Raw genomic sequence first — 14,254 nt, 5'->3', positions numbered from 1 at the left:
TAGTATCCCATAATGCAATGGCAAATGAACACTATATACTAATAAAGGATGAAGAAAACTTGAGAATTTTTAAGCATTTTATTAAAAATATATATGTAGTTTTACAGTAATACTTTACTCTGAAAGCAAAGTGGGACTTCTCATTCAAATTAAAAATAATTAGAAATGTACCTGCAGCAATAAATTAATTCATTGTTGGTTCACATCCATGATAACCAAGACGTCTATAGATGTCAAGGTTATCATGGATGCGAAGTGCCATATTAAAATTGTAATACCATTGATATTACATTGAAATATATGATGGATAAGAAGCGTATGAGGATGCGTATTTGATCCATAATGGCTGGTAATTTGGTTAATATGAAATCATGAACAGGAACAGAGAGAGAGATCAGTAAAGCCAAGGATATATGATAAAGACATTAAGCTCAAGTTGGGAGCTGAATGTTATTTTCTTAGTTTATACTGGTCTAAAGTATATAAATGATGTGAAAGGTTTAACTGCGGAAGGGAATCAAAATTTCTGATTGGCACATTCCTTTCTCACTCTCACCTCCTGGTCGTGACTTTTTTTGCTTTGTTTTGTTAAAAAAAAAATTGAAAGATTATATATTATAGAATGTGTTTCTAGTAGCATCTTACATATATTTTGTTAAAGTTGTTGATATCCTTCAGAAGGTTGGATAAACCTGAAAGGCTTTTTTTTTAACCTCATGACAAGGTAATGAAAGTTACTTATCACCTAAAAACCTCCATAAACATCTATTCTTATTTAGCAGGATCATTTTAGGAGCTATTTCAGGAGCGATGCTATAATAGTTCATGCAATGCAGTCCAAGGAGAGGCAGTTCTGTATGCTGAAATTATGGGACTGTCTCTTTTGATATATTTCAGCATAAAAGAACTCTCTGCTATGTGCTAAAGTGGCAAGTTATCTCTAATCCTGATAAGAGATGTTCTGTTTGAGCTTTTGTACTTCCTTTTCATCTTTCAATTTTGGCATGCTCAGGAATAGGCTGGATGATCTAAATTAACTCATTTAGGTTTTCCAAAAGTTAGATAGGGCTAAATGGCCTCGCCTACTCCCTACATGGGAATAAAAAGTGTTAGCTGATTTTTTTTTTTGATGAGGTTTTATCAGAGCACAATTCATTATCATATTCTTTACTGACACATTCAGCAGAGACAGTAGACCTATGACAGGCAGTTTAGGCATGCACATATTTCTAACATTTAAAACACATTGAGGTGGATTAAGGATGTAAAGCCTGGCAGGAGAATTGCAATATCTCACTTTTACTGATATCAGAGATTTATGTGTCAAAAGTAAAGATGAAAAGTAAAGAAGGATGGTTTGCATCTAAATGGATTTAGTGTTCGGAGACTGGAAAAATTGTTGTTGAATGAAGTGACAGTGGATGTGCAGAATCAGGGAAACTAGAGCTTTTAAGTGTGGAGGGGGGGGCTGTTGAGTAGATATGCAGACATCAATGAGGCAGTCGAGTGTAAGAATGTGTATAATATGCCTGAGTTAGTACAAAGGATAACAAACAAGAATGGGATAGTTAGTATAAGGTGTCAAGATAGGGGTGGGACTAGGGGGCTTTTGCACTTTATGTTCACTAATGCCAGGAGTATTAGGAAAAAGGAAGAGAAATTTTTGGCCTTGGTTGGCTCTTCCTGGTCACAGGTTATTGGCATTAGTGAGATATGGCTAACAGAAGATGATATAGTTAGTGGGATAGAATGTGAAGGGTTATCGTGCATTCAGGAAAGACAGAGAGAAAAGAATGGGGATAGGAGTGTTATTGATGATAGCCAATGAACTGCAGCCAAAGAGAATAGAAATTCACTGCAGGATAGTGAAAATAGCACAATTAAAGCTATCTGGCATGAGATTGAGGCCAGTAGAACAAAATATACAGTCGGGTGCTGCTATAGATCACGGGATGGAATAGATAATGGAGATAGTAATCATCAGTAAATAGGCTCAGTGGGTGGAGGTCAGGTAATTATTATGGGGATTTCAACTATGGTAACATTGATTGGAAGGAGGAGGAGAGGACACGTGGGAGGAAGGAAATGGATTTTATGCAATTACTATGGGATAATTACCTGAGACAGCACGTAATGGAATATACTAGGGATTCAAGAGTGCTCAATCTAGTAATTGCTTCTGAGAATTTGACTATAACAAATATGACCATGTTGCCACCAATTGGTGAGAGTGATCATAAGGAGAGAGTGATCATAATGGCAACATGGTCATATTTGTTATAGTCAAATTCTCAGAAGCAATTACTAGATGGAGCACTCTTGAAACCCTAGCATATTCCATTACATGCTGTCTCAGGTAATTATCCCATAGTAACTGCATAAGGTCCATTTCCTTCCTCCCATGTGTCCTCTCCTCCTTACAATCAATGTTTAGCCACCTGAGAGGTGGCTAAATGTGTGGAATTTTCAATTAAGACAGGGTATATCTGGAACTCCTGAGCTGTAAGTATGACATGCTTAGGAGATTGCTCGGATCATTGCCATGGCATGTAAAACTGCAAGGGCAGGATGTTCATGGTGCATGGAAAGTGTTAAAGGAGTGTTTGAGGGAAGTAATGGCTGACTGCATACCTAGTGTCCAGAGAGTAAATCAAGTGGGAGTTAAATGGATGAATAACACCATTAAGCTTGAGCTGCAAAAAAAAAAGAAATTGTGGAGGGAATTTAAGGACAAAGGTGACCTGCAGGCACACGAACAGTACAAAGCACAGGCCAGAAGGGTAATTAGTGTGATAAGAAAAGCAAAAGCAGATTATGAAAAGAAATTAGCAATGCAAGCTAAAGAGAATCCCAGTTCTTTCAATATGCTGCAAATAAAAGAAAAAATGTATACAGCAGAATGATTTCAAGGAATGCCGATGGTAGGGAGGTAACTGAATCAGTTGAAATAGTAGAATTACTAAATGAATACTCTGCAAGAGTATATCATCCAGGAGGTGATAGTGCAGGAACGAGGGAACCAATGGCTTATATGCAGGAATTGAGGTGAATTGTATATTACAGAACCTTAATGTGAATACATCTGTGGGATTGGATGGTATACCAGCTTGAGTCTTACATGAAGCGGCAAAGGAATTGTCAGTGCCCTTGACCATATTATTTAATTTAAGTCTCAGCTCTGGGTTAGTCCTGAGGGAGTGGAAAGAGGGGAAAATAGTTCCACTGCACAAAGGAGGCTCCAAGTCTGCTGTTGCAAATTACTGACTAATCAGATCAGCATATCAGGAGTCATTGTCAAGGTATTGGAGAAATTAGGCAAGAGCAAAATACAGGAATGGATAGATGGAAATGGGATACTGTATGGTGGAGGGGGCAGCATGGTTTTGTAAAGGGTAGATCATGCCTCAATAACTTGCTCACGTTTTATAATACAGTGATGGCTGAATTGGATAAGGGTAATGGGTTTACAGTGATACTGCTGGACTTTGCTAAGGCCTTTGACAGGATACCACATGGAATTCTAATCAGTAAACTGCAGAACATGGGGATGGATATAGGGTTGGTGAGATGGATAGGCAGGTGGTTGATGGAGAGATATCAGAGAGTAGTTTATTCAGGAGTATAGTCCAAAAGAAGGCCTGTGACTAGTGGCATGCCACAGGGTTCTGTTCTTGGACCAGTCCTATTTAATTTGTTCATTAATGATATAGGAAAAGATCTGAGAGGAACTGTTCATTTATTTGCCGATGATGAAAAGTTGGGTAGAGCAATGGTGAATACACATGATGTCAAAATTTTGCAGGATAATTTGGATAGATTGGCAGACTGGGCTAAGGAGAATGGATGTCAGTTTAATGTGGCAAAGTGAAAGGTTATGCATTTTGGGGTGAAAAGATTAGCAGCAGTAGTATGGTGGAACTGTACTCCAGGAAATTGACAAAGCCAGAGATTTGGGAGTGTTGGTGGATAGGGAGTTGAAGTTTGGGGGGGCACACATAGCAAAAGTGGCTAAATCAGATCATCAAATCACTTGGTTACTGAAGAATACTTTGATGAGCAGAGACAAGCAGGTTATTGTTCCTCTTTATAGAGCCCTGATAAGACCCCATCTTGATTACTGTACCCAGATCTGGGTGCCAGGTAAGAAGGTAGAGAGGAGAAGTTGGGGAGAATGTAGAGAGGATCCAGAGGAGAGTGATCAAGATGGTAGCTGGTCTATGGAATGAACCTTACGAGAACAGGTTGAAGATCTGTGAGTTGTAGAAATTGGTTGATAGGCAGAAAAGGGGTGATACGATCGAGACATTCAAATTACTGAGGGGTTTTTACAAGATTAATTTAGGGGAAATTTTTTAGAACAGGTGTGGTGGTGGGAGAATTAGGGGCCATCCATGGAAACTGAGCAACTAGGTTTTTTACTTGGAGAGTGGTGAATGAGTGGAATAAGCTGCCATGATTGTGAATGAGTTCAAAGCAAAGTATGATAGATACTGTGCGAATGCTGAATGGTTCTTGATATGATGTTTAGGGCCTCCCTCGATAAGTCTACGGGCAACTCCCAGGAGTCCTTAATAATAATAATATTTCTAGCTGGAACTAGATCACCACACCTACATATCAGATTGCATCTAATGACTGTCACACTTCTTCATTTAAGCTCTCTGAATATTTCTTCATCTGGTGCATCAAGAAGATCCCATTCCAACACGATTCCCAAAAATAAATGAAGGGTTTATTGGGATATTCCTCATGTGGATGCAACTGACAGCAGCTTTTATTAGTAGCTACTGACATGATTTCTACTAGAATATTACTAATACATAGAAAACTATGTATTAGTAATATTAGTACCTGTGTATTAGTAACTATGTATTAGTACCTGTTTTAGGGGATTCTACTAATCCTTCTAAACACTTTGAATAGAGAAGGGTGACATTTTCCCTACTGGCTGTTGACCTGTTTCATGAATTATGAGAAATGATGGTTCATTTCTCATAAGAAACAGAAAATGAAAATATCTGTTTAATTATCAAATAATTTATATTTGATAAATAAACAGATGGTTTAATTTAATTAAATGGTTTCTGTACATTGCTGGGTCATTATGAGGGCCCCTGAAAAATTTGAGAATGAAAGATTCATAGTCAAAGGGATTTGTGGTTTGGCACCAGAGATACCCACCAAAGAGCAATATAGAGACTGCACTCAGAAGTGGGATATCACAGTTGCTCTCAGATGATATACCAGCAGTGCTGTAAATTTTGAGCTCTGTCCCCAGATCATGGGAAAGAAGAATTACTACACTACTGATTTTTTCATGGAAGTCCACAAGCAAATGATACCGGTGGACCATCCAGGATCACCCATCTTGCTAGAAACAATGCATGTGAATTATCAGGGTCTCCCTTTCCAGATGTCTATAGGTGGCAAATAAGGTGGCAAGTTATTAGATCACAGTGATGGTGGTATGGAGAATAAAAAAGCAAAAAAAGTCTCAGGCAAAATACAGGAAGGAAGGTATAGAAAATGAGGAAGAGTGCAATGGGCTGGTAACTCCCCCATGAAGGTGCTGGAAAATGGTGGAAGGTACAAATGTAAAGTGTTTGTACCAGTAAAGGCTAGAAGTGTAGGTCAACCCAACAAGAGGAATTTGATCTTGCCTGGAGATCTGAATATTATCAAATGTAAACAGAGGTGAAGTAAGATCATTTTTGCAAAAAATAACACAGAGCTTTGTTTTGATAGTGCTGAAGTTGTTATCACACTCCAATGGAGAATATAAGGTGACCAGTATTGAAGGCACTCATTATAGAAAATCATGAAGCTTGGAATGTTTGAGTACTACAAGGTTTGTCAAATCATTGAACATACTGTACTGCTATTAGCAAAGCTATGGATAATATTTGAAGAATGCTAAATGAATAGCATTCTTTCTGCTCTTCAATCAACAGATTATTAATTGGAATCCCATTGTAGTATGGATGTTTGTAAATGTTTTGAATCTCCTAGCTTATATTTTTTAACATTCAGTATGAGACTGCCACTGCTTTTTAGAGTTCTGAAGTGACTTGAAAAAATACCATATATCATTTTAGTAGGCTCTCAGGATTCTTTTCTAATTGATACTTGATTGTTTATCATCCCTTTAAAGATATAGTAAATCACACAGCATTGCAGTCACTAATTATTAACTCAGCATCAAGGTCATAATGCAAATCAGTCAACTCTGTAAATGATCACTGATGATGAACTACAAGCAGCCCATTACTGGTTTATCACTGCTATGATCAGCCACACAGATGCTAGATGGCTAATAAGTATATAATATGATTTCATATTTTAAGCTTATGTGATGCTATAGCATTATATTAATGAATTAAATTAGATATAAAAACACAGTTTAGCTAAACACTTTAAATTTATTAAAGACTCTACAGTTAGCTTTTTAGAATTTTTTACAACACTGAAGATACCACAGAAGAAATATTAGGTATGTTGTGTTTACTAAATTTAATGTTTTCAACTTAACTTTGATTCACCAAAATAAAATAATTCATTTTATTAAATTCATTAAAATCAAAATACCCTATGATACTATATATATGCATTTGTAATCAGTCAGGTCTTTATGAAACAATGTTGTATATTTAAATTAGAAAAATTACATAGTCATGCTTATATGCTCTGTTGAAATTAATGCTTCACTTACAAGCAAACATCTACATTATTTAACCACACAATAACTGAATGTGATATTACAAGCAGTAAATTCATTTGTTTTAAGAGAATGATCTTTAGTTAAAATCTGTGCATGGAGAACTGAATTATTTCCTCTCTCCCTCCCTTTATGCAATTGATTATTTTTACCTGATGTGGATACAAGACATAATACAGGACTTAATACTGAAGCTCCAGTTTGTTCAATGGTTAAAAATAAATAGTAAAATTTTCTGTCCATTCTTTTTCATGTCATTATTTTTAATCCACTGATGTTTCTATCAGCCTGTGTAGCTCAGTGGAAGTGGCATTTGCACTCCATGGCACTTGACCGCATGAAGGAAGACTTGGGTTCAAATCGAGTTGCCATCTAGAGAAATATTTTCTAAGCCTTTTTTCAACTGGTTCCTAAATGAGTTGATGTCTGGCACAGGCAAGTGGGTTTTTTCACCTGGAAAGTTGGGTATTTCATCCCATAAACTCAAGAAAATTGACAGTTGAACCCACACTATTTTCAGACATTAAAAATATTGTGTTAGGTTAGGAACAATGAGGTGGAAACACTTGTTAGTCATCTCTTCATTGCCTGCCAATTAAACTAGTGATAGCCTTGGGCCATCTATCTCTGATTGGCTACCAGTGCAGATTGAACTGCGCACTCAGTCTCCAAAAAAAAAAAGGCCTCGCCTACTTCCTATATGGGAATAAAAGGCATTGGCAGGTTTTTCTTTCTTTTTTTCCTTTTAAAATTTTTCTATTATAAATCACAGAGAATGGATTTATAGTTCCTGAAGAATAAATAACTTTTTTGTAGTTGTTAATATTAGGTTAACTTGTTGTAGTTTCTGTTTTAAATGAGTGAGTGATTGAATGAGCTATTTAGTTTGTAAGTAAACCTCATATTTTTTTTGTTCGTTTGTTTTGTTTAAATACAATATTATGATACAGCATGGTGCCAATGCATGGTAGAATAATGGTGGCAAAGAGCATGTTATCAGTTGATTTGAATTTGCAGCATTTTGTGCAGTGTGTGTGAAATTTATACATCAAGAAAAGTAAAGGATATGTGGAAGGAGATTAAAACTGGATGAGAGAGAGAGTATTAAATGTTTCAAAAGTGAGTGTCTATTAGCTGACGAGAATGCAGCAAATGATAGAGTGGACAGTACTGATGGCAGGATGGAAAATGATGTTCTTAATATCAAATGTGCAGCCATGAAAATAGAGGAGAATGAAATGGACATTAATAAAGGGGGGGAGGGAAGAATGCTTAAATGTTATCCTTCACAGGACAAAATACGAAATTCAAAAATTGCAGAAGTGGCAAGAAATTAGCAGGACTGAAAAGAGAAAGAAGCAGGTGGTCCAAAGTAATAATAAAGATCAAGCAAACAAACAAGAAAAACAAGTTAAGGAGAAAATTATACATGGAGACTCATTGATCAGGGGAGTACTTTATGAAACTGTGACAAAATCATCTTTCCCTGGTGCAAAAAATCACAATATTAATCACGCCATCCGGATGCAAAAAGGTAAGTCGAAGGAAATGATTGATTTGGCTGGCACAAATGATTTGAGAGGTGAGAAGTATTCTATGAGAGAGGATGTAAAGGAGTTGTTAGAAGAGGCAAAACTGAAGAGTGAGAAGGTGAAGATTGTACATCTCCTACCATGCTATGATAGAAGTGAACTGAGGGGGTTGTTGCTAGCAAATGAGTCTATATGTAGGTTGTGCAGAAGTATTGTTGTAGGATTTGTGGATCATTTGACAGAAATAAGGATTTGTACAATGCAGATGACTGTATCTAAATGGTTTTGGTGTTAGATGTCTAGAGAGCTTTGTTCTTTGAGCATAATGAAGTGCAAATTCAGGAAAACTTAAGCAATTAGGGTGGAAGCACCCAGATTATGAGAAGAAACTAGCCAAGCAAGTCAAAGGAAATCCCAAAGAGTTCTTTCATTAAGTGGCAAGCAAGAGGAAGAATGACTATGGAAGATTAACCTGAATGAGTGATGATGTTCATGAGGTGACAGAAGCAGATAAAATAGTCCAGTTACCAAGTGATCACTTTGCAAATGTATATCATCCTAGTGAGGTTACTGCTCTAACATATGTGACAGACATCAATGTGGGAACAGAGGTGGATGAACTGGAGGTACTTAGGATATTGCAGAATCTCAATGTAAATACAGCTGTGGGATTAGATGGGATATCAGCTCGGGTTTTGCGAGAATGCGCAAGGGAACTGACAGGCAGGCTCTGACTAGGCTGTTTAATTTAAGTCTCAGCTCTGGTATAGTTCCAAGGGAGTGGAAAGAGGGCAAAATAATTCCCCTTGCATAAGGGAGGTTCTAAGATTGCAGTAGCAAATTATAGCGCAATCAGTATCTCAGGCGTGGTGGTAAAAGTGCTGGAAAAATTGGTCAAAAAGAGAATTCAAGAATGGGTGGATAAAAATATGATACTGTATGCGGGGCAATATGGCTTGGTGAAGGGTCAGTCATGATTTAGTAATTTACTCTCTTTTTCATAATAGAGTAACAGCAAAGTTGAATAAAGGAAATGGCTACAGAACAATTCTGCTGGATTTTGCAAAAGCATTTGACCTTTACTGAGGTCTCATCAGTGGGAGTCAGACTCAGAAGTGAAAAAACTTTCAACATCTATCTCTAATCCAGAGTATTTTAGTAATAAGGTGTGACGCCTTTTGACTATTTGTATATGGAAATATGACTTCTACATTACGTCAACATTGAAATCACTTCTGGGTCTGACTCCCACTGATGAGACCTCAATAAAAGTCGAAACCAGTCTTGGTAGTGGCCCTTCCCATAATGCATGTCCGTAAGGATATGTACGTTACATTATGGGATACTAAGGCAATTGATGTGAAGTCATTAGCCTCTATATACGAGTAGCCCAGTCGTGAAGTTACTTCACACGCAAACTTTATTTTGCTTACACTTCAATAAAGGATGAAACCAAGAATATTATTTCTTGGCATCTTTAATTTATAGTATAACCAAGTGAAAAAACTTTCAACAATTTAAATAAATCTTGCAGGAAGAGAAGTGAAAATAAAAAAATATACAATTTGCATATATCTGAGCTTACAGAAAAGCAAGCATTAAATTAATTCAAACAAAATGGAAAATATTGAATCTGTTTTTGCTAATTAATGAACTAATCACATGTACTGCACAGTAATTAATATTGTGCAGTACATGTGGGTTTAATACAGTATACAATATTGTAATAAATGTCTCCTGAAAATTAATTATTATACAAACCATAACTGAAGTAACTTATTCATGGTTGAACATGTGCATATTTTAAGATACTGAAAATTAAAAATTAAACTTACCAGCAGGATAATCTAAAGCTGATACTATAGTTTCAAATGCACTATGTATGGTTTGACCTACATAACGAGCTGTAACATCAGGAGGATCTGCTTTCACATTTGTTTCTGACATACCTAGAATAAATTGTTCTTAATATGTACACATATTTTGCACACGTTTGCATCATTGCCAATATATAAAAACAGTGCATGTGCAATATAAACACACAAATGCTTATCACAATAAATTTTACAAACTGTCTGAAAAATGCTAAGAAACACTGCCATGTTTACTAGCATTAATTTGTGCACTTTTGCTGATGCTTATCAACTTCTTTCTGCCAGTTCTGCTGCCTAATTCCTTTTATGTATTCGACTTGCTCTTTTTGAGAGCAACATGTCACCAGCACCCCTCACTCTCAAAGTGTTCAATGAAGTATAATAGAAATGCTTAACAATTTATATATTATTTTCAATAAAAAAAACAACATAAACAATACAATGTTCACGATGTTCAATAGCTATCAATATTCTGAGAGCCTGTGTAACTCAGTGGAAGTGATGTTTGCACTCCTCAGCACTAGACTGCCTGAAGATAGAGCATTGTGAACTCGAATCTAGTTGCCAACTAGAACTTTTTCTAAGCCTTTTTTTGATTGATTCTTGAGCGAGTTGATTTCTGGCATGGGCAAGCAAGTTTTTCCTCCAGGAAACTCAAGAAAATCGACCATAGAACCTACACTATTTCACACATTAAAAATATTCTTAGTTTAGAAACCACGAGATGGTGGCACTTATTAGTAGTTTCATCACTGCGTGCCACTTAAATCAGTGATAGCCTTGGGCCAGTTATTTTCTGAAAATTAGTTATTATACAAACCATAATTGAAGTAACTTATTCATGGTTGAACATGTGCATATTTTAAGATAATGAAAATTAAACTTACCAGCAGGATAATCTAAAGCCGATACTATAGTTTCAAATGCACTATGTATGGTCAACAGGGAGGTGTAGTTTGTATTTGAATTAAAAATGAAATACATTTTGAAATAAAAGAACTGAAGAGCATACAAAACTGCATTCAGTTGATGGGAGAAATGATATCTGCTTTTAGATTAAAGGATATGTCAAATTATTATTATTATTATTACACAACACCTCCAGGGAGTCCAAAGACTCATCGAGGGAGGGCACCTGCTCTACAAATCTCCATCTCCACCAGCACCATCTACCACTGACCACCACCACTATTTTCACAGACAATCACAAACATCCATGCCCACGGTGGGATTCGAACCCACAGCCTTTTGGCTGGAGAGCAGATACACTAACCACTCAGCCAACCAGGCTGGCAATATGTGTGCCTCCAAATTCATGCAAAGGATAAATGTGCTAAATAAACATGCCTCCAAATTCATGCAAAGATATTGTCTTTGCAGTTATTTACAATTAATTATTCCAAAAAACATATCTTAAACAGGATCCTTCTTTACACAAACCTTTCCCTTGTATATCAAAATTGAGTAAGCTTAATGTTAATAAGGCTGTGGGAATTGATGATATATCGCCACGTGTTTTTAGGAAATGTTGCAGGGAGCTGACATCTGCCCTGATATACTTGTTTAACATAAGTCTTGCAATGGGCAAAATTCCAAAGTAATGGAAGGAAGGCAAGATTGCACCACTTCCCAAAGAGGGGACCAAGACCTAGGCTTCAAACTATATGCCAATCTCTGTCTGCTGTTGCAGTGAAATTAAGTTGATTAATTAATAAATGAAGCAGAGTGAATGCAGAATTATTAATAATAAAAAGGAAATTTAATACGTACTATTATTAGTTTGAATTTGAATTAAACAGAATTTTACTGTATTATTTTGATTACATATCTCTGGGAAAGATGAATGAAGCAAAACAGTTGGGAATATCTTGTACATAAACATATATATCTTGTTATTAATATCATCTCACTTTCTCTATTTGGTATTTTTTTTACAAAAAAAAAAAACATTCAAAATTAGTTCAAGTGCTCTCCAAAGCAAATAAGAAAAACCTCTAACTGGAAAAAAATTTTTGGAGACTAATTTTAAGACCACCAGACCATCAGCCAAAGAAACTTCAAATGTAAGTCTTATAATTTAAGTAATTTAGGATATATGTCAGAACAGCAGTTCAGAAATTTGTGTGTCAAACATGCACTGATATCCCACATTTTTGAATTTAATGGTTTACATAGTATAACTGCAATACCCCCCCCCCTCCAGTAGTACTTTCCCATACAGGGAGAACAGATACTTTGTGTATGGAAGACATGTTTATGATAATACCGCTCCCACAATGAATGTCACTGCTCTGTAATTAACTTTCTAAGATGTAAAAACATGGTTAAAAGGCAGAACAGAAACAATCTTGCATAGAAAATAATAAAAAAAGTGTGTATATGCATACATCAAAAATACAACTAAACAATCACAAAAACAACATTACACACACATACAACAAAAAGGATCCATACAAAAAAAAAATCCTCTTTAACATCTGTGGCCTAAACACAAACAAATGATGTGTGCACTCAGACCTGGCTGGCGTGTGTGAAGTGTACAATATACACAGACACTGCAGAAGAAAAGGCACCTAAAAGATGTCAAAAAATATGAGATAAGAGTTTAAACGAACAACAAATGGTACATATAATTATGAATGTCGTCGTTTTCTGTTCGGCCCCTTCAGACTTCCGAAACGAACAAATAAATTCTGAAATTGTATCCTGGACCCGATTATATCACTGTAATTTTTGATTAAAATTTACGAAAATATATCTAAAATAGTTCTTTATTTTTTGATGTATCATAAATCAACTTATGATTAATTGTTCAGTTCCGTGTAAAAAAATTTGTATAAGCAGGACTAATCTGTAGGTAACATTATACTGTAAAGCAGTTTTCATTTCCTGTTCGTTTTATTCACACTTTATTCAAAAAAAACTTTTTTGGAAAGGCGGCGAACATTAATCGCACACACAAGAAAAATACTAGGTGCCGGCGCTGTGTGCACTAGTTACATCTAAACAGAATCTTATCTCTTGCAGAATTACAACTTGCAGCCTCAACAACTATTATCTGCCTACACAAATTATACTTTACATTAATCCTTCTGTAAAGAAGGAAGTATATGTGAAATCATTAGAGCTGGTCTCATTCGCAATATATTTCCTCCGTGAATGGTGGATGAAATATATCAACCACCTTATACGTCACAATTGTTATCTCGATGGTTTCTCAGTGATATTTCAGGTATACTCAGATTCATGTTTTCGATCACCTTTTAATCATCCTAATGACCTCAAATTATTTTTGTAATCATTCTAATGATCTTAATGATCATAAATTATTCTTGTAACCATATTAACTACTATGAATATTTATTTATCTCTGAAACTCAATTTTCTGCAGCTCAAATATCTAAATTGTAAAGGTCATCTTAGGGACTTAGCATTCTCAACTCAAACTGGCTGACCTTCTCCAAAACCACTGATCAAGTTGGAAGAAAATCCAAAGTATCTGTAGTTAGTAATGATCTGACACAAACTGATCTACCTACTAAAATACAGGCTAATCTTTGTCATCTCCCAACACTGCACTTTTCCTTAACAAGCTCTCATTCCAAATATACTACAGATATTAGTTCTCTTTTTGGTAACTCAAAACATAACTTTATATTTCCATTTTATAGAACTTCCTAATAGTCATTCTCAGTCCTGTGCCCTTTAGCACTACAACTGTCAAACGAGATGGTTTCAGTTATTTTTACTTCTCCTTTTCATGGTCTCTGATTACTGTTTCCACTCTCCCAATTCAAACACCTGTTCTAGACATATAAGTGAAATAATCATCTTGGAAGGGATGATTATTTCATCTCCCACTGCAATCCAAACTATTGATTTTCACCTCCTCTTGCATCCTCTTCTCAAGCTGAATGACATCTCTTGCCTTTCTTGGCCCAAACATTTTACATTAATAACTTCCTCAGCCCTCAAAATATTTGGTATCAACTTCTGTCCAAGATATTACTGCTAATTCTCACCAGCACGAAAACTTACTACATATATCCCAATCTGATATGGATGCTTAGACACTGATTATCACTCGTGTTGATGTTTTGTGGAATGAACACATATCTATAGATAATGAATAC

The 14,254-nt window shown here is 35.8% G+C and overlaps 1 protein-coding gene across 4 annotated transcripts in view; it reads right to left on the bottom strand.

The window, feature by feature from the left end:
• Nucleotides 1–14,254, bottom strand: part of LOC150097705 (zinc finger FYVE domain-containing protein 1-like) — a 184,496-nt gene that overhangs the window by 13,142 nt on the left and 157,100 nt on the right. For all 4 annotated transcript variants that reach the window (XM_090407405.1, XM_090407407.1, XM_090407408.1 and 1 more), the window contains one exon: nucleotides 10,083–10,196. In XM_090407405.1, coding sequence (XP_090263531.1) covers nucleotides 10,083–10,196 — 114 coding nt within the window. The remainder of the gene's footprint in view (nucleotides 1–10,082; nucleotides 10,197–14,254) is intronic.

Source organism: Typopeltis vanoorti, chromosome 17 (assembly GCF_054136105.1).
Source record: "Typopeltis vanoorti isolate ZY-2024b chromosome 17, IOZ_Tvanoo_1.0, whole genome shotgun sequence".
NCBI classification, from domain to species: Eukaryota; Metazoa; Arthropoda; class Arachnida; order Uropygi; family Thelyphonidae; genus Typopeltis; species Typopeltis vanoorti.
The sequence above is the reverse complement of the archived record's forward strand: the minus strand, read 5'-3'. Positions and strand labels throughout refer to the sequence as shown.